General features: G+C 45.0%; 1 protein-coding gene across 2 annotated transcripts in view; it reads left to right on the top strand.

Moving 5' to 3' along the window:
* LOC122561313 (cartilage acidic protein 1) overlaps window positions 1-26,220 on the top strand; it is a 340,450-nt gene that overhangs the window by 187,379 nt on the left and 126,851 nt on the right. For both annotated transcript variants that reach the window (XM_043712997.2, XM_043713000.2), the window contains exon 6: window positions 7,573-7,707. In XM_043712997.2, the coding sequence (XP_043568932.2) occupies window positions 7,573-7,707 (135 nt within the window). The remainder of the gene's footprint in view (window positions 1-7,572; window positions 7,708-26,220) is intronic.

Here is a 26,220-nt window from a genome sequence, read left to right on the forward strand (position 1 = left end):
GCCTGGTGGTCAGGCTTGAGACCCCTTCACCGATTTTAGACGCCATCTCACCTCCACCGATGCCCTTGCCATTGGGTCCTTACCAATGTAGATGTCACCGATGCCTCGGGTACCGCACCAGCCCAACCTCGACTCTGCCGCCACAATGAGAACGCTTCGGGCACACCTCTCTGACACAGCTGCTGCCAGTGTCACCGTGTCCTGCGCTGGACCCAAACTCGGCTCTGCCATAGCAGCCAGGAATTGGCACTAGGACAGGCTCATCTATGCAGAAGCCACCAGGAGACCGTGCTGGCCTCACTCCCCATAGCTACCGAGGGCGACTCAGGGACCGAGCACTTCAACAAGAGGTGAGTAAAATAGAAGGGACAAAAGGAAATGAGAAAAGAGAGAGGTAAAAGAAGAAAAGAAATGAGAAGAAACGCAGACGGAGCTGGTGCGCCCCAGGCTCAGAAGCCCTACTCCCACCGGCATCTTACCGTCTTACATTTCTCACTCCCCTGCAAATCACCAAAACTCTGCATCACCAAATCTGTCCTGGTCCATCCGACGTCAATGCTACACTCAAGTAAGCACACCATCACCTCGACTTCCTCAGGAGGCTAAGGAAATTCAGCAGGTCCACAATGACTATTACCGATTATTGTGGATGCACCAGAGAAAGCATCCTATCCGGATCCATCACAGCACGGTGCAGCAGCTGCTCTGCCCAAGACAGCAAGAAGTTGCAGAGATTTGTGAACACAGCCCAGTCCATCACGCAAACCAGCCTCCCACCCATTGACTCCGGTTATTCAAACATCAATTATCTGAATTTCGGATTATCCAAACAAGATCTCAAGGTCCCGTAAATGCTTCCTTTGTTTACAATCAGATCAGTTTTCCAAACAACATACTCCCTGCCCATCTTGTTTGGATAATTGACGTTGTTCTGTACTTCCCACTGCCTCACGAAAGCAACATAATTAAAAAACCCCTCCCATCCTGAATATACTCTCCTTCCACCCTCTTCCAATGGGCAGAAGATACACAAGTTTGAAATCACATACCAACAGATTTAAGAACAGATTCTTCCCCACTGTTATCAGACTTCTGAACGAACCGCTCATATACTAGAGTTGATCTTGCTCTGCACCTTCTCTGTAGGTGTAACACTATATTCTGCATTCTGTTCTATTATGCTTATATAAGGTACAACTTGCCTGAATAGCACACAGACAATACATTTCACTGTATCTGGGTCTGTGACAATAATAACTCAAATACCGATGCAAATCCTTTTGAAAATCTCTACTGAAACTGCCTCCTTTTCAAGCAATGTGTTCCCCCAGATACTTGCTGAAAAGATTCTTACCTCTCCTTTAGATCTGTGCCTTCTTGTTACTAACTCCTTCTTATCAAACTCCTAATCATGTTAGACAATCCTCCCCTTAACCTGTCGTGATCTAAGGAAAATTATCTCAGATTGTTCAGTGGTTAGCATTGCTGTATCTCAGCACCAGGGACCCGGGTTTGATTCCAGTCTCACGTGACTGTCTGTGTGGAGTTTGCACATTCTCCCCATCTCTGCATGGGTTTCCACTGGGTGCTCTGGTTTCTTCCCACAATCCAGAGATGTGCAGGTTAGATTAATTGGCCATGCTAAATTGCCGATAGTGTTCAGGGATGTGTCGGTTCGGGGCCTTAGTCGGAGGTAATGTAGAGTAATAAAGTAGGGGAATGGGTCTGGGTGGGTTACTCTTCGGAGGATCGGTGTGGACTTGTTGGGCTGAATGGCCTGTTTCCATAGGGATTCTATGATTCTCCACTGACCCACTATCTCCCTCCAGTAAAGTCATCATGTTCCCAGAGGCTGCTGTATCGGGAGAGAGTGAATTAAAAATCACACAACACCAGGTTATAGTCCAACAGGTTTATTTGGAAGCACTGCCTAATGAAGGAGCAGCGCTCTGAAAGCTAGGGCTTCCAAATAAACCTGTTGGACTATAACTTGGTGTTGTGTGATTTTTAACTTTGTCCACCCCAGTCTAACACCGGCACCTCCTCATCAAGGAGAGAGTGAGATACGCCTGATAATGAGGGCCACCCTGCCTCAGGGGAGGGAAGGTTGAAGAACGAGAAACCTGCATGGTAACCTCAACCATCGTGGGAATTGAACCCACGCTTTTGGTAGCTTTCTGCTGTCCAGCTAACTGACCTTCTTTTCATATCACCATTCCTTTAAATCTCCACTGCATCCATATCAACATCATGACATCCTTTGTAAAGTCATAGAGTCAAACAGCACAGAAACAGACCCTTCGGTCCATCCAGCCCACACTAACCACAAACTGAACTAGTCCCACCTGCCAGCACCTGGCCCATATCCCTCCAAATCTTTCCTATTCATGAACTTATCCAAATGTCTTTTAAGTGTTGTAACTGTACATGAAATCACCACTTCTTCTGGAAGTTCATTCCACACACGAACTGCTCCCTGTGTGAAAAAGTTGTCTCTCATGTCTTTTTTAAATCTTTCTCCTCTCGCCTTAAAGATACGCCCCCTTGTCTTGTAATCCCCCATCCTAGGAAAAAGACACCTGCCATTCAATTTATGCATACCCCTCATGATTTTATAATTCTCTGTAAGGTCACCCCTCAACCTCCTACACTCCATTGGAAGATGTCCCAGCCTATCCAGCCTCTCCCTGTCACTCAAAAACTCTGTTACTGAGGATTAGATATTCTCGATGAGGTCAGCCATCACTTTCTGGGGCTATCGCATGCTTTTGAAATCCAAGCTTTCATTTAGGGAGCTTTACTCGGCTCCCTCTTGCTGTCTTTGACAATCTTAATGGCTTGCCATCTTCAAAGAATTAATTTGAAATTCTTCCTCAGATTTTCTAAACTCTTTTCTGTACCATAGTTTTAGGCTCTAACTATCTTATCAATGTCTATTTTCTGTCATAATTTCTCATTGTTTGTCCTCATTACTGTTAATTCTCATTGCAAATGAAACTCTCTCCTGCCCAAATTATTCAGGGCACCCTTAAAATAAAAAGAACAGAATTGTTAGTTCTGTAAGCATGTGTTGTTCTGCTCACAAGGCACAGACTCAGAGCTGCTCCATTAGCATCAGAGATCAACAGGGACTCTTACGGTGCAGTAGCAGTGTCCCGACCTCTGGACTGGGTGGTGTATCGTCAAGTCCCATCTGCTCTAGAGGTGTGGCTAAACAGGTTGATTTGGAATATTCACAGAGACCAACTGTGGGACTGTTGGTTGGTTTGTGAGCCAATGGGCGTGGGTTCAACTCCTGCACCAGCTGAGGTTATCATGAAGGACTCGCCTTCTCCCCTCGCCTATGGTCTATGAGCTGGTAAGACAGTGGTGACTTTACCTTTACCCAAAGATTTAGATTGGATTCCTTACAGTATGGAAAGTCCACACTGACCCATTCCCGCACCCTATATTTACCCCTGGCTAATGCTCCCACCAACACTATGGTCAATTTAGCATGGCCAATTCACTTGTCCTGCACATCTTTGGATTGTGGGAGGAAACCAGAGCACCCAGAGGAAACCCACGCAGACACGGGTAGAATGTGCAAACTCCACACAGACAGACAGTCGCCCGAGGCTGGAATCAAACCCTGGACCTTGGCGCTGTGAGGCAGCAGTGCTAACCACTGAGCCTCCATGCTGCCCTTGTTCAAAACATTATCACAAACATTAATTTTCTACTGATTGTCTGTTCATGTTGGTGAGGCCTCTTCTGGAACACTGTGTCCAGTTCTGGTCGCCCTGCTATTTGAAGGATATTATGAAGTTGGAGAGGGTTCAGAAAAGACTTACCAGGATGTTGCCTGGAATGGAAGGTCTGATTTATAAGGAGAGATTGGATAGGTTGGGACTTATGTCACTGGAGCGTAGGAGGTTGAAGGGTGACTTTATAGAGATTTATAAAAATCAGGAGGGGTATCGATAAGGTGAAAATGGCAGGTGTCTTTTCCCTAGAATGAGGGATTTCAAGAAAAAAGGGCATATTTTTAAGGTGAGAGGAGAGAGATTACATGAGAGGCAACCTTTTTACACAGAGAGTGGTTCGTGTGTGGAATGACCTTCCTAAGGATGTGGTGATTTCAGGTTCAGTTACAAGATTTAAAAGATATTTGGATCGGTACATGAATAAGAATGCTCTGGAGGGATATGGGCCAGGAGCAGGGAGGTTAAGTTTGGGTTTCTGGTCGGTATGGACTGGTTGGGCTGAAGGGTCTGTTTGCACGCTGTATGACTCTATGCGCACCTCCAGTGAGTAAACTTCTGCAAACAATCCATGTTAATTTGTCATTCTCTGTCAACCCAAATCTTGTGGATTGAAGGCACAGTTTGTTCAGGCCTGATCACCATTCACTTAAACCAAGGATGATTTCTCTCTGAACTTCATCTACCTGCCTTAGCTCGGTATCCCAGGATGACTTCACCAATCTCAGTCTTCACCTGATTTCCAGCTTCTGGAACCTTCTGGGAAAAATTCTTCCATTTTTCCAATACTTGCATGAGAAAGTGCTTCCTGTTCTGTAACACGGGGTTTAAAAGGAGCAGGAAAGGTGAAGAGTTTGGGGCATTTAAAAATGAACTTCAGTTTTTTTTAAAACATTCATCAATTGCAAGAACGAGGCAAATTTGATTAAAGCTGCTATTCCACCTTCTCATGGCAGTATGCTCCATCTTGAGACCACAAGATATAGGAGCAGAATAAGATCATTTGGGCTTAGTTAGTCAGCTCTGCTACTCAATCATGACCCCATTCTCCTGCCTTTTCCCCATAAACCACCATGAGCTTTGGCTTTCATCGAGGTTTGGCAATGAAAGGGCACGTTGAGGCCATTCACTCTATTGTAGCGCTGCAAACCCTCAGCAATTGGAGCAAATTGGAACTCATCCCACTCCCTCCTCATAGCCGTGGAACTCATTCTGCCTCAAATCTTGAGCTAATTTTCCCTCAAGCAAATATAGCAGAAGGCTGCGGAGACCAAAAAGACAGAAATAAGTTTGCGATTAGTAAGGGGATCAAAGATTTTGGGGAGAAGGCGGGAGAATGGGATTGAGAAACATTTCAATTATATTGAAAGGTGGAGCAGATGCAATGGGCTGAATTCTGGGACCTTTGGTATTTGTTATTTATACAAATGATCTGGATGGGAATGTATGAGGCATGATTGGTAAGTTTTTGGATGAAGAAGGGCCTATGCCCGAAACGTCGATTCTGCCTGGCCTGCTGTGTTTTTCCAGCACCACATTTTTCAACTCTGGTCTCCAGCATCTACAGTCCTCACTTTCTCCAAGTTTGTGGATGATACAAAATTAGGAGGTATCATTGATAACAAGAAAGGATATCAAAAATTACAGAGGGATCATGATCAGATGGGGAAGTGGGCTGAGGATTGGAGCTGAGGATATGTGTGAGATGTTGCACTTTGGAAAGTCAAACTAAGGTAGGACTTATACAGTAAATAGTAAGGTCCTGAGGAATTTTGTGGAACAGAGAGACCTAGGAACACAAGAACATAGTTCTTTGAAGCCGGCATCACAGAGCGGTGAAGAAGGCATTTAGCATGCTGGCCTTCATTGGTCAAAGCATTAAGTATAGGAGTTGGGACCTTATTTTACTGTTGTATCAGTCATTGGTGAGGCTGCAGTTGGAGTATTGTAGACAGTTTTGGTCACCTTGCTATAGGAAAGACATAGTTAAACTAGAAAGAATGCAAAGAAGATTTATGAGGATGTTGCCAGGATTAGTAGGCTTGAGTTATAGGGAGAGGTTGGCCAAAATAGGACTTTATTCCTTGGAACGTAGGAGAATGAGGGGTGGCATTATTGAGGTGTGTAAAATCATGAGGGACATAGATAGGATGATTGCATATAGTCTTTTTCCCAGGGGTGGGGAATTGAAAACTAGAGGGGATAGGTTTAAGGTGAGAGGGGAAAGATTTAAGAAGGACCTGAGGGGCAAATTCTTCACACAGAGAGTGGCACATATATGGAATGGGCTGCCAGAGGAAGTGGTTAAGGCAGGTACAATAGCAGCATTTAAAAGCATTTGGATCAGTACATGGGTGGGGAGGGATATGAACCAAATGCAGGTAATTGGAACTAGCTGAGTGGGCACCATGGTCAGTGTGGATCAGTTTGGGCCAAAGGGCCTGTTTCCATGCTGTATTACTCAAAACAAAAAAGAATGGCCTAATTGTGTTCCTATATCCTATGGTCTTAAGGTAATGCAATTCTAGCTTGCAATGTGAACTCTGTTTCTCTCTGTACGCATGCCCCATAGGCTGCGGTGTATTTTCAGCATTACCTGTACTTATTCAAAAATCCAATTCCAGTTCATTTTCCAGGCAGTGATACACTCAATCAAGCATCGAGTACCCAATCACCCATTTGTAATGTGTCCCAAAATACTATTTTCTGAAAGAAATTTAATGTACATTTGAATTAATTAGCATGATGTGTTTCCACCATCTCCACCTGTTCTATCGAGTGGGCTGTTCTGGGAGGATAGGTTGGACAGACTGGGCTTTGTTTCCATTGAAGTTTCTTAGAGCAAGGGGTTGACTTGATGAAAGTGTTTGTGATTCTCAATGGTCTTGACACAGTTGGCGTGGAATGTTTTCTCTTGTGTGGTACTCCAGGATTAGGGGGCGCTGTTTCAAAGTTAGGAGATGCCCTTTTAGGATGGAGGTGAGGGGAATCTCCAAGGATAGTATGAGTTTAGAACCCTCCGCCTGGCAATGGAGGAGGGGGTCATTGAATATTTTCGAGGTGATGGTAACTAGATTCTTGCAAGGCAGGGGAGTCAGTGGTTTTTGAGGATAGACGAGGATGTGGAATTTGGAAAATGAATTAATCATTGAATGGTGGAGCAGCTTTGAAATGCTGAATGGCCTACATCTACTGTTGATTGGTTGTTTGATCACACTCTCTCTCGAATTTAGTGCCCTCTAACAGAGGTGGCACAGTGGTTAGCACTGCTGCCTCACAGCACTAGGGATTCAGGTTCAATTCCAGCCTTGGGTGGCTGTCTGTGTGGAGTTTGCACATTCTCTGTGTATCTGCATGGATTTCCTCCGGGTGCTCTGGTCTCCTTCCACAGTCCAAAGATGTGCAGGTCAGATGGATTAGCCATGGGAAATGCAGGGAAAGAGTAGTGGGTGGGTTTTGTTGGAATGCTCTTTGAAGGGTTGGTAGGGATTCTATGGACGTGCCCTTGAGCTCTGATCATCTAATAGACTGTACATGTTGTGATTAGTTTACTGCTACTGCCAGTTATAGCAATTGCTTTTTTCTGTATATAAGCTCAGCTGCTTTTGACATTCTGGTGCAAAAACAGTTATATATTCAGCCAGAGACAGGCAGAATTAGAACTACAGCAGCTGTTAAACATTGATTCTTTATCATCCCATTCTAGCAGACTCCCTCTGCTGGTACATGTGTGTATGGTGGCTCCCAGTGCCCAAAATGCATAACTTAATTTGCAAATCACTCCTGTGGCTGCCTGGGTTTTATCTCTCCCCTCTTTCCTCCATCCTAGGTGGCCGTGGAGTAGCAGTCGGCCCCATCGTCAGCTCCAGTAGCTCCGATATATTCTGCGACAATGAGAATGGACCGAACTTCCTCTTTAAGAACAATGGAGATGGCACCTTCACTGATATAGCAGCCCAGGCTGGTAAGTCAATAGGCAGGTTGAAACAGAAAGACCAAACAAAGAGTTCATTTGTAAAAAGAGGACAAGTCCCAAATGCGTTCAAGACATGAGGTGATATCACCACCAAGTTTGACACTCCCAGTGCAGTACTGAGGGAGTGCTGCACTGTCAAAGGTGTTGACCTTTAGAGGAAATGTTAACCAATGGCCCTCTCAAGTGGTCTCATTGAAAGTAAGGAACAATGTTTTCTCACAACTTCTCATTTGAGGTCAGGCGAGGGCGTCCGAAGAGAACGGCCAAAGGGTAATTTTAAGAGGTGTTCAGATATTCCCTCAACAAATACCAGCAAAGCAGATTATCCAGTCATTATCACATTGCTGTTTGTGGGAGCTTGCTGTGCATAAATTGGCTGCCCTGTATCCTTCATTACAGGGAGCACATCATTTCATTTGCTGTAAAGTGCTTTGAACTATCCTGGGGTCATAACAGGTGCTGTAGGAATGTAATTGTTCGTTTTCTTTTGTTAACAATTAGAAGTATTAGGCTAAGCAACACTATTTGTCAAAATTAAACAGAAAGATTATGGCTGATTACAGTGAATTCACAGGAGTGGATGTTATATTGGGACTATTTTGGGGTCTGAAATGGATAAAGGCTTTTCTCATTCTGAAGAATGTTTCTGAGAGGGGAAAGGAGCCTCCAAATCTAGGGAGTGGTTGTTGGGGATAATACAAGTTTGTTGTATTATCCTTCTCCTGTGGACGACTTGGAATGATGCTGAACGTCGCCCCCTCCCACCCAACCCTCCCCCCGCCTTTCCCACTGCACCTTCCCATGTAACTGCAGAAGGTGCAACGCCTGCCCCTTCCCCTCCTCCTTGCTCACCATCCAAGGGCCGAAACAGTCTTTTCAGGGGAAGCAACATTGCACCGGTACCTCCCTCCAATCCTGTGTATTATATTTGCTGCACTCAATGTGGCCGACTCTACATTGGAGAAACTAAACACAGACTGGGTGACCGCTTTGTGGAACACCTCCGTTCCCGTAGCCGGTTATTTTAACCCAGCGTGCTGCTCGCATGCCCCATGTGTCTATCCTCGGCGTTCCAGTGAAACACAGCACAAACTGGAGGAACACCATCTTATCTTCAGACTAGGCACCTTACAGCATTCTGGACTTAATATTGAGTTCAACACCTTTTAAACCATGAACCCATTCCCATCTTTTCCCTTTCTTTTAGCTTTACCTGTTATGTTCTCTGTCACCATGTCATCTCTCCCCTCTCCCCCACTCCAGTGGGACTGTCTCAAAATCGAAAAGTGTGGTGTTGGAAAAGCATAACAGGTCAGGCAGCAGCCGAGGAGCAGGAGACTTGCCGTTTTGCCGTGAAGGGCTTATGCCCCAAAACGTCGCCTCTCCTGCTACTCAGATGCTGTCTGACTGGCTGTGCTTTTCCAGCACCACACTTTTCGACACGACAATCCATGCCATGTGGCCTCCCCTCCTCCCCCACCCATCCCCCGCCCACACCAGTTCTACACCCGCAAAATGGGAGCAGCAATTTTCTTTTTCCAGGAAACTTTATAAAATCATTCACATTTTCAGGGGATAATGGGAGAATGCTACCAAGTGATCCACCACTGACAGGATTGGACGTTGGTTTCCCTGGCAACCACCACTGTTGCCCCTGCTAGTCATGGAGATGTACAGCATGGAAACAGATTCGATCCAACTCATCGACACCGACCAGATATCCTAAATTAATCCAGAGAGTGGTGGGTGTGTGGAATGCACTGCCAGCGATGGTAGTAGAGTCTGTGACATTAGGAACATTTAAGCAACTGCTGGACAAATGTATGGGTGGTAGTAAATTGAGGGGTGTGTAGGTTAGGATGATCTTACATTAAGACACAACATCGCGGGCCAATGGACCTGTACTGTGTTGTACTGTTCAATATTCTATGTTATAGTCCCATTTTGAGCATACCCTTCCTATTCACATACCCATCCAAATGCCTTTTAAATGCTGTAATTGTCCCAGCCTCCACCACTTCCTTTGGCAGCTCATTCCATACACGTACCACCCTCTGCGTGAAAACATTGCCCCTTGGGTTCCTTTTACATCTTTCTCCCCAGGCCAGGTTAGATATTCCCCATATTTTCCCAAGTAGCTTATCTGTAGTTTTTTTTTGAGAAACATTATGTGATGAGCTCCCGTCCCGAGATGTGAATTACATTTCTTGGCCGTCTGCCATCCGGATAAATTTGTTATGCCTGAACCCACCCAGTGCAGCTGTTTGCAGTAACTTGTACATATCCTCACTAATTACAGGGTTCGCTCAAACACTTCGTAAAGACGAGGGTTTTATTTAAGTATTGTGTCTGCCCTTTTGCTTTGACTGCAGCGAGGCAAGGCACCTTTCTCTCTTGCCAACTGTCTCCAAATTGGCACCAATCCCAAATTGGTTTGTACGTTCCCTCACCTGGGAGGATGAAAATGGGAACGGTCATCCCGAATATTCCCAGTGTTGGTAACCTGTGCGAGTATTAGACAGTGTGTGGCGTGGAAATGTAAAGCTTAGTATAATTGTAAATGTCAGAAAAAGTCATCATTTCTGCCTCAGGGTGATTCTGTTCAAACCAGATGGTGAGTGTCAAAAAGAAGGTGGTGTACAGTCTCTGGTGCCACTTACAGAAAGAATGTCAGAACCTTCTGCAATGATTCCCATGTCATCACTGTGTATTTTTATATGAAACTTCATCTTTCATAACTGGCTCATGTTCAGTGTGGAGGTGGTGGTGTACTGGTAATGTCATTGGGCAATCACAGACTGATATCCTGTGATCAAGAATTCAAATCCCACCGTGACAGATGCTAGCATTTGAATTCAGTGAAAAAAAAATCATGGAATTAAAAGCTCATTGAATGATGACCATTTAATAACTGAAATTTGTTGGGGGAGAAAAGACCAGGGCTTATGCCCGAAATGTCGATTTTCCTGCTCCTCGGATGCGGCCTGACTTGCTGTGCTTTTCCAGCACCACACACTCGACTCTGATCTCCAGCATATGCAGTCCTCATTTCCATGGACAACTTGGACCGAAAGGTCTGTTTCTGTGCATTACAGCTCTATGACTCTAGAGAGAGACATTGGACTAGATTAGGATATCTGGTTGACATGGATGGGTTGGACCAAAGGGTCTGTTTCCATGCTGTACAGCTTCATGACTCTATCTGGTTTACTTTAGGGAAGGAAGTAGATCTTTATTCACTTGCAGGATGTGGGCATTGCTGGCTGGGCCAGCATTTATTGCCTGTCTCTAGTTGCCCCTTGAGAAGGTAGGGATGAGCTGCCTCCTTGAACCACTGCTGTCCACCTGCTGTGGGTTGTCCCACAATGCCCTTAGGGAGGGAATTCCACGATTTTGACCCTGTGACAGTGAAGGAACGGTGGTATATTTCCAAGTCAGGATGGTGAGTGGCTTGGAGAGGAAATTGCAGGGGGTGGTGCTCCCACATATCTGCTGTCCTTGTCCTTCTAGATGGCAGTGGTCGTGGGTTTGGAAGGTGCTGTCTGAGGATCTTTGGTGAATGTCTGCCGTGCAACTTGTAAATAGTGCACACTGCTGCCACTGAGCTTTCATGGTGAAGGGAGTGGACGCTTGTGGATGTGGTGCCAATCAAATAGGAGTGAAAGTTTTGCCCTGGATGGTGCCAAGCTTCTTGAGTGTTGTTTGAGCTGCACCCATCCTGTAGGAAGTGCTCCATTTCACCCTTGATTCGTGCCTTGTAAATGATGGACAGGCTTTGGGGAGAAAGGAGGTGGGTCGCTCACCGCAATATTCCTCACTTGTGTAGCTACTGCATTGGTAAGGCAAGTCCAGTTGAACTTCTGGTCAATGCTCACAATCTGGTCAGTGGCTTACCCTGCCTAAACCATGCCGCAAATGAGATTCTAAACCACCCTCTGAAATGGCAGAGAGAGTTAGTCAGTTCATAATCCATCCAGGCATGAGTAACAAATGTTGGCCTTCCTGGTGACACCCGTGCCCCGTGTAGGAATGTGAACAGCCAAGTGGAGATGCTAAGGTAACCTTCTGCTTGTCCTCTCTCAGCCATATCATGAGACATGTCTCTCAATAGGAGGATTGTCACTGGATTTACAACTCTGCACTGTCTAGACAACTCCACCTAGAGGACTCTGCAGGAATTGCCTGGGAAGCTGAAACTTCCAGTGGGCAAATACCCAGTCTCTGGAACTTTTTGAAAAGGTTTGATTTAGCACAGAGACTTAGTGACCTGACTGTCCACCACAGAGAATGTTAAAGGGAATGAAAGGTAGAGTCTGTCCACTTGTCATCACTAACCCTTTGGTCAGATGAACTACAGGCACCCAACTGACCTCCCACCCCCTCCCTAAACCCACATCTCTCATTCCTGGCCCCAACACCTGACAAACCCCAATCATCCACTCCCCTCAAACTTTGACTCACCCATGACTCTATCTGCCCCCTGCCCCCTCCGAATCCTCCTTGACCCAACACCCCTCCTCTGACCCAATCTCTGATTTCTGTGGTTACAATGCAATCACCCCACCTCCACCCCCACAAACAATCTGTGACCACCCTCCCCAACTCGACTCCAGTCCCTCGGATCAAACACTCCACTCTCCATCCAATCCAATCCCTGACTCACCCAGTCTTAACAATCTGCCCCAGACCTCCAACCCCCACCACCACCCTCCTGCGACAGCCCAGTGACCACCCCCCTCTCATCGACCACCAGGAGAAGCCTATCAAGTTGTGCCTTCAGATAGGATCTGCAACTGGTTCCTTGGCTTGTGTGGGGGGGAGTGGGAGTGTGCAACACTGTGAAAGACCTTGACAATGCACCTGACCTGCCGCAGTGTAAATTTCACCCAAAGCAGGGCGATTTCGCTGTACCGAGAACCTGGAATTAACATTGAAGGTGGTGTGAAAGAAATAATTATTCAGAGCTGGTTATGTGTGACTCATTGCGTTGGCAAATGTCACTCCCAAACTACAGCCTAACTGCACAGATTTGCAGCTCCTATACTAACACTCACTGTGGGAAATGACAAACATGTCACAGAAACTATTGCTGTCTTTCCCCAATAGTGAGGAATTCTTTGAAGCAGTCGAAAATAAAGTACATGGATTCTTGAATCTATAATGACTAGAAGGAGGTATTTATGAAGGGCTTTTGCCCGAAACATCGATTTTCCTGCTCCTCGGATGCTGCCTGACCTGCTGTGCTTTTCCAGCACCACTCTAATCTAGAAGGAGGCAATGTTGACACTGGGGAATAGAAGGGTTAGAGAGTAATGACGATATGAGGGATAGCTCAAATTGCTGGCTTTTAAGCAATTTTTATTCCATCCAGCCTCCCACTACTCGTCCCCTTCATGCCTCTCCATGTGTTATTATTATGGCTGTTATTAGGGTCATAGACTAATACAGCATGGAATCAGACCCTTTGGCCCAAACTGGTCCATGCTCGTTCCAATTGCCTGCATTTGGTCCATAAACCCTATAAACCCTTCCCATCCGTGTACCTGTCCAAATGTTTTTTAAATGTTGCTATTGTACCTGCCTCAACCACTTTCTCTGGCAGCCCATTCCATGTACCGAGCACTCTCTGGGTGAAGAAGTTGTCCCCTCAGGTCCTTCTTAAATCTTCCCCTTCTTACCTTAAACCTATAGTTATTGTTTCTGCAAAGAGTTTTCCCTTGTTTCTCTTACTATCTGAACGGAGAGACGCCCTCTCGATAGATTGAAGCAGTTGGGACTGTCCTCCTTGGAGAGAAGGCGGTTGAGAGATGGTTTGATAGAGGTTTTCAAAACCATGAGTGGGCTGGACAGAGTAGATGGGGGTGAAGCTGTTCCTGACCGTCAAAGGAAAAACGAACGAGAGGGTGTAGATTCAGCCTGATGTGTGAACAAAGCAAGATGGTGTAAAAATAATGTTTTCGCCCAGTGGGTGGTTAGGGTCAGGAATGAACTGCCTGGAAATGTGGTGGACACAAGTTTAACTGAGGCATTCCAGAGGGGATTGGAGGATTATTTGGATAGAAATGTTGTGTTCAGATGTAGGGAAAAGGCAGGAGATTGGCTCAAAGGGATAGAACTGGTACAGCCACGATGGGCCAAATGGACCCCTTGTAATCCATGGGGCGAAAGTGAGAACTGCAGATGCTGGAGATTAGAGCCAAGAATGTGGTGCTGGAAAAGCACAGCAGGTCAGGCAGCATCCGAGGAGCAGGAGAATCGGTGTTTCAGGCAAAAGCCCTTCATCAGGAATGAGGGCTGATGAAGAGCTTTTGCCTGAAACGTCGATTTTCCTGCTCCAAGGATGCAGCCTGACCGGCTGTTCTTTTCCAGCACTACACTCTTGGCTCCTTGTATACCACGTCATTTTTTTGTGTTTCTGTGGAAACAGGAGCCCAGTGTCTTGTTCCAACTCTGTGAATCTTAACACTGCTGAAACTGGGACTCGCTGAGCTGTCAGATTGAGAAGGACAATGGTACACTGCCGAGATCTCACTGTCAGGAAAAACTGACCAGGCTGAGGCTTTGGTCTTTCCAAAGGTGAACGCTGAGGGCTGACCTTCAAAATGTCTTTACGTTTGCACGGGATTCTGAAAGGACAGATCGACAGGAGTTCCCTCTTGCAAGGCAGAAACCAAAGAATGGGAAATATAATCGAGGCACAATGAGGAATAGAGGGGCAAGTTTGGTTCAGCCAGAAGAGTGAATGGAATTCACTGTCAGAAGGATTAGTAGAGTGAACAGCACAGATGTACTCAATAAAGATAAATGCATGAGGGAGAAAAGAACGTGCAGTTAGGTTCTTTGGATGAGATGCAGTAGGTTGGGAGGAGACTCACATGGAATATAAATACCAACATGGATCAATTGGGGTGCATGGGCCTGTGTCTGTTCTGCAGACTCTAAGCAATTTCATGCAATTTTTAAAATTTATTTATTCATTTTGTGGACAATTAGGGATAGGGAATAAATGCTGGTCTAATCAGCAATGCCCACATCCAATGAATAAATTTTTTTTAAAAATTATCTTGATTGAAGTGAGCAGGAGAGATTATGGGGTGAGTCAGGAATTATCAATGAAGCGATACCAAATTTTGAGTTTTAAAACCTTGCGTACCATACGGTGTAAGGAAAACCAAGATGGATCAGGGGCTGCTAAACCTTGATGTATTGTGGGCAATTGAGATGGGATGTGGGTATCACTGGCTGGACCCAGCATTTATTGCCCATCCCTAGTTACCCCTTGAAAAGGTGGTGGTGAGCTGCCTACTTGAACTACTGCAGTCCACCTGCTGCGGGTGGACTGCAGTGCCATTAAGGAGGGAATTCCAGGATTTTGACCCAGTGACAGTGAAGGAACAGCGATATATTTCGGAGTCAGGGTGGTGAGTGGCTTGGAGGGGAACATGCACGGGTGGTGTTCCCATGGATCTGCAGCCCTTGTCCTTCTGGATGGAAGTGGTCGTGGGTTTGGAAGGTGTTGTCTGAGGATCTTTGGTGAATTTCTGCAGTGCATCTTGTAGAGAGTACGCACTGCTGCTACTGAGTGTCAGTGGTGGGGGGAGTGGATGTGGTATCAATCAAATCTCCTACTTAAACTCAATTTCCCACAGGACAGCAAGGTTTAGCAGCTCCTGATCCCTTTTGGTTTTCCTTACGCCACATGGTATGCAAGGTTTTGAACCTCAAAACTTTGTGTTGTTTCACTGCTAATTCCTGACTCACCTCATAATCTCTCTTGCTCATTTCAACCGAGATATGTGTTTTTATTTTTAATTCATTGGATATGGGCATCGCTGGCTAAGCCAGCATTTATTACCCATTCCTAATTGCCCAGAGGGCAGTTAAGAGTCAGCGACATTGCTGTGGGTCTGGAGTCATTTATGGCCAGACTCGTTAAGGATGGCAGTTTCCTTCCCTAAAGGACATTAGTGAATCAGATGGGTTTGTCCAACAACCAATTCGTGGTCATCATTAGACTCTTAATTCCAGGCTTTTCTCCCCCTAATTGAATTCAAATTCCAACATCTACCATGGCTGGATTCGAACCCAGGTCCTCAGATCTCTGGATTAACAGCCCAGCAATAATACCACCAAGGCATTGCTTCCCCTGATATAGAGTCATAGAGTCATAGAGATGTACAGCATGGAAACAGGCCCTTTGGTCCAACCCGTCCATGCCGACCAGATATCCCAACCCAATCTAGTCCCACCTGCCAGTGCCCGGTCCATATCCCTCCAAAGCCTTTCAATTCATATCCTCATCAGATGCCTCTTAAATGTTGCAATTGTACCAGCCTCCACCACTTCCTTTGGCAGCTCATTCCATACACGTGCCACCCTCTGTGTGAAAACGTTGCCCCTCAGGTCTCTTTTATATCTTTGCCCTCTCACCTAACCCAGGCTGAGAGAGTTGCACTTTCATTTAAAACTGAGAGACAACACTTCTGCCTTTTTATCAATTCTAAACTTAGTTTAATTCCAAGTACATTGTGAAAGGCAGCAGGAGAGAAGCTACAACATCTTCTGCAGACAGATTGAGGTTCCAGCCTGGTTTGCGGTGTTCCTTTCGAGAAACATCAGCAGTGAAATCAAGCACTGTCAGTTCAGCTCATGGATGCATTCTGTCACTGGCCTGACAAAGAGAGGCCATCCTTCCCTGCAAAGTGAACAACAGGACCTCAGCGCCTTAATCACCTGGCTTTGAGCCAACAGCCCAGCCGTATCTCACTGCAAGTCACCCACTCAAGCGTCATTTACCACAAAGCAATTCCATCGCCACGTTCCCCCTCACAGGCTTTCATTAAGTGGAGAAACAGAGTGAAGGGTGGTCTGCTCCCTCTGACCTTTTGCCTGACATGATTTGTGTACCAATCAGCCTGTGGGCTTTTCATATAGCAGATGCCCGATTTTGCTTTTCTATTCTTTAATCACATTTCAACACTTCATTAGTAGCCATCTGTTACTGCTTATTCCCTAAAAAACACTGGGATTCTTTTTTGCATGATGTTCAACAGCCAGTTACTTCTCTCTTCCCTCTTCTGAAGAACAGCACAGCATGTAATTATTGCGCTGAAGAACACAAGGCGGGAATTACACACTCTGGACAAGTATAAGGAAGGCGCAGCATGGCTTTTTGTTGTGCAAAATAAACTTTTCACAATGCTGCCAAAGCCCCCTGAACATAAGGCCCAGTTTGGGTTGTGATTTAAAGACCAATTAACCTCTTGGGCTTATAAATGAAGGATGGCACCCTGAATAAAGTTGCAATGGTTGGGCCACTTTTGGAATACTGCATTCAATTCTGGTCTCCCTGCCATTGGAAAGATGTTGTGAAAGCCGGAAAGGGTTCCGAAAAGATTTACAAGGATATTGCGAGGATCAGAGGGTTTGAGCTAAAGGGAGAGGCTGAAGAAGCCAGGGCTATTTTCCCTGGGGTGTCAGAGGCTGAGATGACCTTATAGAGGTTTATAAAATCATGAGGGGCATGGATAAGGTAAATCGACAAGGTCTATTCCCCAGGGTAGGGAAGTCCAGAATTAGAGGGCATAGGTTTAAGGTGAGAGGGGAAAGATTTAAAAGGGATCTAAGGGGTAACGTTTTCATACAGAGGGTGGTGCGTGTATGAAATGAGTTCCAGATGAAATGGTGGAGGCTGGTACAATTACACCATTTCGAAGACATCAGGATGGGTACATGAATAGGAAGGGTTTAGAGGGATATGGACCAAATGCTGATAAATTAGTTTAGGATACCTGATCGGCATGGATGAGTTGGACCAAAGGATCTGTTTCTATACTGTACATCCCCATGTCTCTAAATGATGATCCTGTACAGTTGCGGAAAGCTGCAGGACAAACAGATTTATTCTGGAGTGAGACCTCAGTACCCAACGGTGGGGGGGAGAAGCACTGTTTTGCTAAAGGGTTGGAGAAATCAGGAATACTCTCCCAGCCCCAGAGCTTCTGGTCCTGGGAGACAGTTGGATTTTCCTGAGACTGAGATAGTGTTATGATCTCGGATGAGAGAGCAGTAACTCTTTTCTTAAGAACCCCAAAATGCAAGTGTTTACCAAGCGAATGAAGAGACAAAGTTCACCGTCTAAGTCACCAAAAACAGAACAAGAGGCAAAACATCCATAACTACATGATCTTAAATTGTCAGCTACGTCAAAGGTATTAAAAGTATGAGTTAAACTGACTTTTTTAACTCAAGTTTCCATCTTCACTAAAGGCAAAGCTACCATAGTCCCACTCTCTAATTAGACAGAGAGAGAAAGACAATTAATGGTGAGTTTAACCTTAGGGTCACCACATCTCAGGTGAGGGGAGGGGCTGAGAAGGTGAGACGTTCATGAGAACTTCAGCCTGTTTGAGAATCACACCCATGCTGTTGTGATCACTCTGCATTGTAAACTAGCTGTCCATCCAACTGAGCTAACTGACCTTCTGAGAGAGCTGGATTATTGATCATTAGAAGATTCAAGGATTATAGAGAAGGGACAAGAAAATAGATATGAAGACTGTCAGATCAGCCCTGATCATGTTTAACGGCAGAGCAAGCTCGAGAGGCCGAATGGCCTACTCCTGTTCCTATTTCTTGTGGCCTTCTGGTCGAATGGTCTCTTTTCCCCCAAATATCTCCCTATTAGCTACTTGCTGTTTAACCTGGTGGGCCTTTTCAAGGTTTGAAGTTTGTCTTTGAATGTAGAGTCATAGAGTCGTTGAGCTGTGCAGCACGGAAACAGACCCTCTGTCCAACTCGCCCATGCCGACCAGATATCTTAAATTCATCTAGTTTCATTTGCCAGCACTTGGCCCGTTTCCCTGTAAATGCTTCCTACTTACGTACCCACTCAGATGCGTTTTAAATATTGTAATTGCACCAGCCTCCAACACTTCTCTGACAACTCATTCCATACATGCACCACCTTTTACGAGATAAAGTTGCCCCTTAGATCCCTTTTAACTTTCCCCTCTAGTTTTGTACTCTGCTACTGGGGGGAAAAGACCTTGTCTATTCACCCTACCTCTGCCCGTCATGATTTTATAAACTTTCATAAGGTCACCCCTCAGCCTCCAATACTCCATGGAAAATAGCCCCAGCCTATTCAGCCTCTCGCTATAGCTCAAATCCTCCAACCCAGGCAACATCCTTGTAAATCCTTTCTGAACCCTTCAAAGTTTCATACCATCCTTCCTGCAGCAGGGAGACCAGAACTGAATGCAACATTCCAATGGTGGCCTAACCAATGTCCTGTACAACTGCAATATGACCTCTCAACTCCTATACTCAATGCACTGATCAAAAAAGGCAAGCATACCAAATGTCTTCTTCAGTACCCTGTCTACCTGTGACTCCACATTCAAGGAACTATAAACCTGCACTCCAAGAACTCTTTGTTCAGCAACACTCCCTGGACCTTACCATTAAGTGTATACAAATCCTGCCTTGATGTGCCTTTCCAAAATGCAGCAACTCACATTTATCTAAATTAAACTCCATCTGCCACCCCTCAGCCCACCAGCCCATCTGATCAAGATCCTGTTGTTACTCTGAGGCAATCTTTTCTGTCTACTACACCTTCAAATTTGGTGTCACCTGCAAATTTACTAACTATACCTCCTATGTTCTCATCCAAATCATTTCTATAAATGACGAAAAGTAGTGGACCCAGCACTGATCCTTGTGGCACACCGCTGGTCACAGGCCTTCAGTCTGAAAAGCCAACCCTCCACCACCACCCTCTGTCTTTGATACAGTTCTGTAAAAAAAAAAGGCTTGTTCTCCCATGTGATCTAACCAGTCTATGATGAGGAACCTTGATAGAATAACAGATACCCGGGTGTGAGTTACAGTTTGGAATCTAATTGAGGGGTTCAGGGTGGTTTATATATAGAATAATAGATACCTGGACACGAGTTACACACTAGAATCTAATTGATGAGTTCAGGCTGGTTTATATACCAAATAACAGAGACCTGGGAGTGAGTTACAGACTGGAATCTAATCAAGGGTTTAAGGTTGTTTATATATAGAATAACAGATAACTGGGAGTGAGTTACAGACTAGAACCTAATTGAGGGGTGTGGGCTGGTTTATGTATAGTTTTACAGATACCTAGGAGTGAGCTACAGGCTAGAATCTAATCGAGGGATGGTTTAGATATAAAGAATAAGATATACCAACCACTTGATACTTTCCTTCTTGTTGTTTCCTGAGCTTTTTTTTAGCTTTTGGAGACAGGAACGGTGCACTGAGTTCGATCAACTGAGGACAAAATGGTAGTGAAAATCGTTTGTATTCTCAACTGGTTGTGTGCAGGGTCTGACTGAGCCTCATAAAATCTACCTTATAAAGACTGTATGAGGAAACAAAAGTGGCGGACAGAGAGGAGGACACATTTAGTAGTTTATCCTCAGTGTTTATAAGTTTAATAAAGGTGTCATAAAGTTGCTCCTGACACCTGAACAGCTCTTTCAATTAAATGTTATCATTTGTTTCAGTATCCTATTGTGGGAATAAAAACTATATATAAAAGGCTCATTTGGGGAGTCTTTAATTTTCAATTTGTTATTGGGACTGAAGGTTCTCCCTGTTTTCTGCCTGGAAAGGCTCCTAAATGATAGAGATTTGTTTAGGAGATAGGATCTCACTGGAGATAGAGGTCACAGCCATAAACCTCTTACAGACACTGGAGAATTGGGGTGGCACGGTGGCTCAGTGGTTAGCACTGCTGCCTCACAGTGCCAAAGACCCGGGTTTGGTTCCAGCCTCGGGCGACTGTCTGTGTGGAGTTTGCACATTCTCGCCGTGTCTGCGTGGGTTTCCTCCCACACTCCAAAGATGTGCAGGTCTGGTGAATTGGCCATGCTCAATTGCCCGTGGTGTTAGGTGAAGGGATAAATACAGGAAATGGGTCTGGGTGGGTTACTCTTCTGAGGGTCGGTGTGGATTTGTTGGGCCGAAGGGCCTGTTTCCATGCTGTAGGAAATCTAATCTAATTGCTGGAGAAACTCAGCAGGTCTAACAGCATCTACGGAGAGAGAATCTGAGTTAGCGTTTCGAGTCTGTTGTGACTCTTTTTCAGAAACATCTGGTTGTTGGGTCTTGAGTTTGCAGATGTTAAGGAGCATGGGTGGAGTCTCACAGAATCCTGACAGCGCGGAAGCGGGATATTCAGCCCATTGAATCGGGTTAGCCATTTGGCACAGGGAAGAATATCTTCACACAGAGGGTTGTGACTCTTTGGGATTCTCAGCCCAGTCATTGAGTGTATTGAAGGTTAAGACTGGTAAGAGGATTTGGCGCTAAGGGACACACAGAGGGTTGAAGCGAGCATGTTACAAGGTCCACCATAGTTTGTTGAGCACCCAGGGATATGGGAGTCACTGGCTAGACTAGCATTCATTACCCATTCTTAATTGCCTTTTGGACAGTTAAAAGTAAAGCACATTGTTGTGGATCTGGAATCATGTATATGCCAGAACAGGTAAGGATCTCCTTCCCCAAAGGATGTGTTTGAACCAGATGGGCTTTTACAATAATTGACAGTGGTTGACATCAGGCTAGCCTTAAACTCCAGCCCTTGACTGAATTCAAGTTTCATCATCTGTTACGGTGGGATTCGAACTGATGTCTCCAAAATGTTATAAATAAAAGCAGAAAGTGCTGAAGAAACTCAGTCTCTGGAGGGAGAAACAAAGTTAATGTTTGGTGACTAGTTTGACTCTTCTTTGGGGGCACTTTGAAACAAGGTTCTGAAGGACAGTCATAACAAACTCAATTGGTTAACTCTGTTTCTCTCTCCATAGCTGCAGCCAGATCTGCTGAGTTTCTGCAGCAATATCTACTTTATTTTCAGATCTCCAGCATCCACTGTTCCCAGAATACTTACTTTGATTCACTCACGGGACATAGGAATCTCTGGCTAAGCCAGGGTTTATTACCCAGAGGGCAGTTAAAAGTCAACCACATTGCTGTGGGTCTGGAGTCACTTGTAGGCCAGACCAGGTAAGGATGGCAGTTTCCTTCCCTAAAGGACATTAGCCTGGGTCTCTGGGTTACTAGTCCAGTGTCACTGCCATTACCCCACCTCCTTCCCCGTCAATTCCTCACGCAAACCTATGACTTCCATCAACTCCAATGGTCCCTCCATTCCAACTCATGCCCCCCCACCCACCTACCCTTGCCCTCTCAGCATCCCAACCATACCCAATGGCCTCACCTTACCAACTCATGTACCCCCCCGCCCCGCCCCACTCAGTCTCTCCTCATGTCAACTCATATTCCCAGTTCATCTCTGTAAACAGACATTCAGCACCAATGATGGATGGACGTAGAAACATCAAAGATAGGAGCAGGAGCAGGCCATTCGGCCCTTCGAGCCTGCTCCATCATTCATCACGATCATGGCTGATCGTCCAACTCAATAGTCTAATCCTGCTTTCTCCCCATAACCTCTGATCCGATTCACTCCAAGTGCTATATCTAGCCACCTCTTGAATATTTTCAACGTTTTGGCATCAACTATTTCCTGTGATAATGAATTCCACAGGCTCACCACTCTCTGGGTGAAGAAATGTCTCCTCACCTCCATCCTAAATGATCCACCCAGAATCCGACCTCAGGAACCATGTGGAAGTTAAACAATCTAATGCAGCTCTCGTCCATAACGAAAAAGATTCCAGTTCACGAAACACAATATTTTACTTTTAACTATTGCTTTAACTATGTTCATCGGCTGGATGTGCGAAAGGAAAGCAGCTTCATAATTTGCACTTGTCTCACTGAAAGGTTTTGCTCCATGGTTTGGAAAGTTACCAATGGAGTGTGCGTGTGAAAGAATAGAACATGATTTGCGAATCACTAGAGGGTCAGTCCAACTGTCAAACCAGTGGCTGACACCATCAGTTTCCTACATATTGAACAATATGTGTTGAAGGCAGAAATCCAACCCAGTAAGGAGTCAGCAGCGTCATTAACTGAGCAAAGGTATGTCCAGCAGATCCAATACTTGCAACACTCATCTTTAAGGATTGTTATGTATGAAGTGGAAGCTGTGACAGACAAACATTTCTCCATTAAACACAGCGAATCGCTCTCAGATGTAATATATTAAATGCAGGCAAACGTTCTCCTATATATTTTTCCACTATTCAGGGTGTCAGAGAATTAATTGGACTGTCCACTTGTAATGTATTACTCTACGTTCTGCACTAACTCAGGAAGTCAAATTGTCTTTTGTTGTAAAGTGATTTTCGCCAATCTGGAACTTTGCAAAACTGGTTGTGATTGTTGAAGGTGTGTGTGTTGATTGGTGCAGTTGAGGAGTCAGCAGATTTGGAAAGCAGTGAGGAGAGCAGGCTAAGTGTCAGGCCTCTTATTTATCAGCAGGAGCTTTTTGTCCTGGTTATCACCTCTCCCACCCCTTATCAGGCCTGAGCAGAATCGAGGCCATTGACTAAACTGATTTATGATTGGTACAAGTTATGTGGTTTCGATCGGAGCATCTAATCTCCAGATAGTCCTCTCCTTGTCTCTCTCTCTTTCTCTCTCTCTCTCTCTCTCTCTTTCCCTGCATCTCTCACACTCATTATCTCTCGCCATCAGCCAGCATTTGTCAGATTTGGGTGCATTACTGTTTACAGCTTTTGTAAACAGTCAGGAATCGGGTTTCGGGAATAACTTTTGTAAAGTTTTCAGACGATGTGACATTGGCAATGGGATAGTGACAATCAGGAGGCTTTATCACGCTGAATCAGAATCCCTGGGAGATTCTGGGGGCTTGTTGATCAACGTTGATGCGTCCTCAATGTTCGGCCAGTCAGGTCGATTAATCAGTGTGCAGTCCTGATAAGCTTATGGCAGGCAGTGAGAATCAGAGAGAGACTCACCCCCACTTGATGCAGAATGACACCACTCATGCTGATGAGTTGTTAAATTAAAAGTCCAGCTCTGGAAATATTCAGAAGCACAAATGTGCCGTTTCAGGGAGAAAAGAACAAAGTGGCATTTATGGAGAACTAAAGACTTCATGATGGTGGTTAGTTGGGCAGAAAGACTGCAGAACAGAGGGACCTGGAAGTCATAGAAGGCCTACAGTATGGAAGCAGGCCATTCGGCCCATTGAGTTGGCACTGACCCACTCTAACACTGGGACCCTGCATTCCCCCCTGGCTCACTTGCACATCCCCCTGTATGCTGGGGACAATTTAGCATGGCCTATCTATCTGATCTCTGGACTGTGGGAGAACACCCACGTAGACACAGGGAGAACATGCAAACTCTACACAGACAAGGGTGGAATCCAACCCAGGTCTCTGGCAGTCTGAGACAGTAGTGTTAACCACTGAGCCAACATGTCACCCATGTGTCTGGGTATGAATCATAAAAAGCTAGCATCAAGTTCAGTGGATAATAGGGTAGGCAAATGGAATGTTTATTGTTGCAATGGGAATGGCCTGTGAAAATAGGGAAACAATACAAGGCACTAAGCAGACCACAGCTGGAATACTGTTTTGACCCCCTTTATCCAAAGAAATATATACCTGTTGTTGGGGGCAGTCCAGAAAAGGCCGATGGCAGGTAAGGAGGGATTTTCTCATGAGGAGAGATGAAGTAAGGTGGCTCTGAACTTATTGGAGTTTAGAGGAATGATAAGTGATGTTATTACTTTTAAGGGACTTGAGAGGGTGGATGTGAAGAGGTTGTTTCTCCTTGTGGGAGAGTCTAGGACCAGAGGGCAGAAGCTCACTATAGGGAATGGCAGCTTAAGACAGAGATCAGGAGAATTCTTTTCTGTCAGAGGGTATTGAATCTATGGAATTCTTTACCACTGACAGCTGTCAAGGCTGAACCATGAGGTATATTCAAAACACAGATCTTTAATCAGTAAACAATCAAGGGTGTTTGGGAAAAGGCCGGAAAAGTGGGATTGAGGATTATCCAATCAGCCATGATCCCATTGAATGGTGCAATGGACTAGGTGGACTGAATGGTCTACTTCTGCTCCTTATGGAAACCTGATGGTGTATTTTATTTATTCATGGGATATTGGCATCTCTGGCAAGCTCAGAATTTACTGCCCATCCGTTATTACCCTGGAAAAGGTGCTGGTGAGACATGTTTGTGATCTGCTGCAGACTTACTGACCCACAGCCCCGGTCAGTGCAGAGGATTGTGACGTGATGCAGATTGTGAGGAACAATATGGAAAGACAGAACAGGAGGTCACTGATTTATGAACATCCTACTGAGGACCGCTCAAACTCACACACACACAATCCCATACAGGGATGTAATCTTCAAAGCGTGACCTACGAACACTTCCTGTGCTTATAAACAGTTGCTGAATACTGTCTTGCATTGTGTTCTGACCTGCATACAAATCAACTTGCGAACTAGGAAACCATTCAGAACCCAGAGATTGCCTGTATTCTAAACACGGTGTTGGAAATGTGTAAATGAGCAAAGAGACCTGAGCCTCAATGTCAACAAATCCTAAAGGTAGCAGGGCAACATGCTAAAAGCATTTGGGTTCATTGGGTTAAATCAAAACACAGAATATAAAGGTGATGGAAATGTGCTTCAACATTAATAAATCTGGTTCTGCTGAACAGTTCTGAGACCCACCATTCAGGAATGTTTCAAGGGTATGGAGGATATTTACCTGTTACAAGAACATCAGGATTATTCTCCTTAGACCTGAGAAGATGACTTGGTAGCCCATTATTCAAAGAGATGAGTGCTTTGGTGAGGCAACTAGGGAAAAGCTATTTCCCCTAGCCAGTGCATCAATGACAGAAATGATTAAAAGTACTGGAAAATGATTAGAGGGGCAATGAGAAAATCTTTTTCACTCAGAATTGTCAGGATCTGGAACTACTCAATCTGGAAAAGTAGACAAAGTAGATACCAAGAATAATTTTAAAAGGGAATTAGATGGGTACTCAGCAATGGTAAACTCACAGGATGGTATACAGAAAGCAGGGCTGTGGTACAGTGCACAAATGCTTTCTCACAGATTCAGCACAGACACTGGCTTCTGTCTGTGATTCTCAAATTCTGTGAACATCATCCCAAATGAAATCATCTGGGCACATTTGATAATTGCTTGCTTCTCCTGCCTGCAGGAAAACCATGTCTCTGTGATTTGGCTGCACTGATCTGTCTATCCAATTCTCTTACCTGGAGTCCTGTCGGATGACGATTGGAGTTTTATAATTGATGTTCTGTTGAAGAAGATCGTTTACATTTATATAGAAATTTATCACATCCTGGAGATGTCCATAAAACATTTCAAAATGAGTGAATGATTGTTGAAGCGAAGTTGCTTTTAAATTGTGTTAAGCAAAATAAGTCAATTAAGTGTGTGTGTGTGTCTGTGTGTATACATACACATCTGTAAGTGTGCATGTATGTCTGTGTATGATTGTATCTGAGTGCGTACGTCTGTGTATATCTT

This window comes from Chiloscyllium plagiosum, unplaced genomic scaffold (assembly GCF_037043375.1).
Source record: "Chiloscyllium plagiosum isolate Xiang-an unplaced genomic scaffold, Cpla_swu_hap1 HiC_scaffold_22, whole genome shotgun sequence".
Lineage (NCBI taxonomy): Eukaryota > Metazoa > Chordata > Chondrichthyes > Orectolobiformes > Hemiscylliidae > Chiloscyllium > Chiloscyllium plagiosum.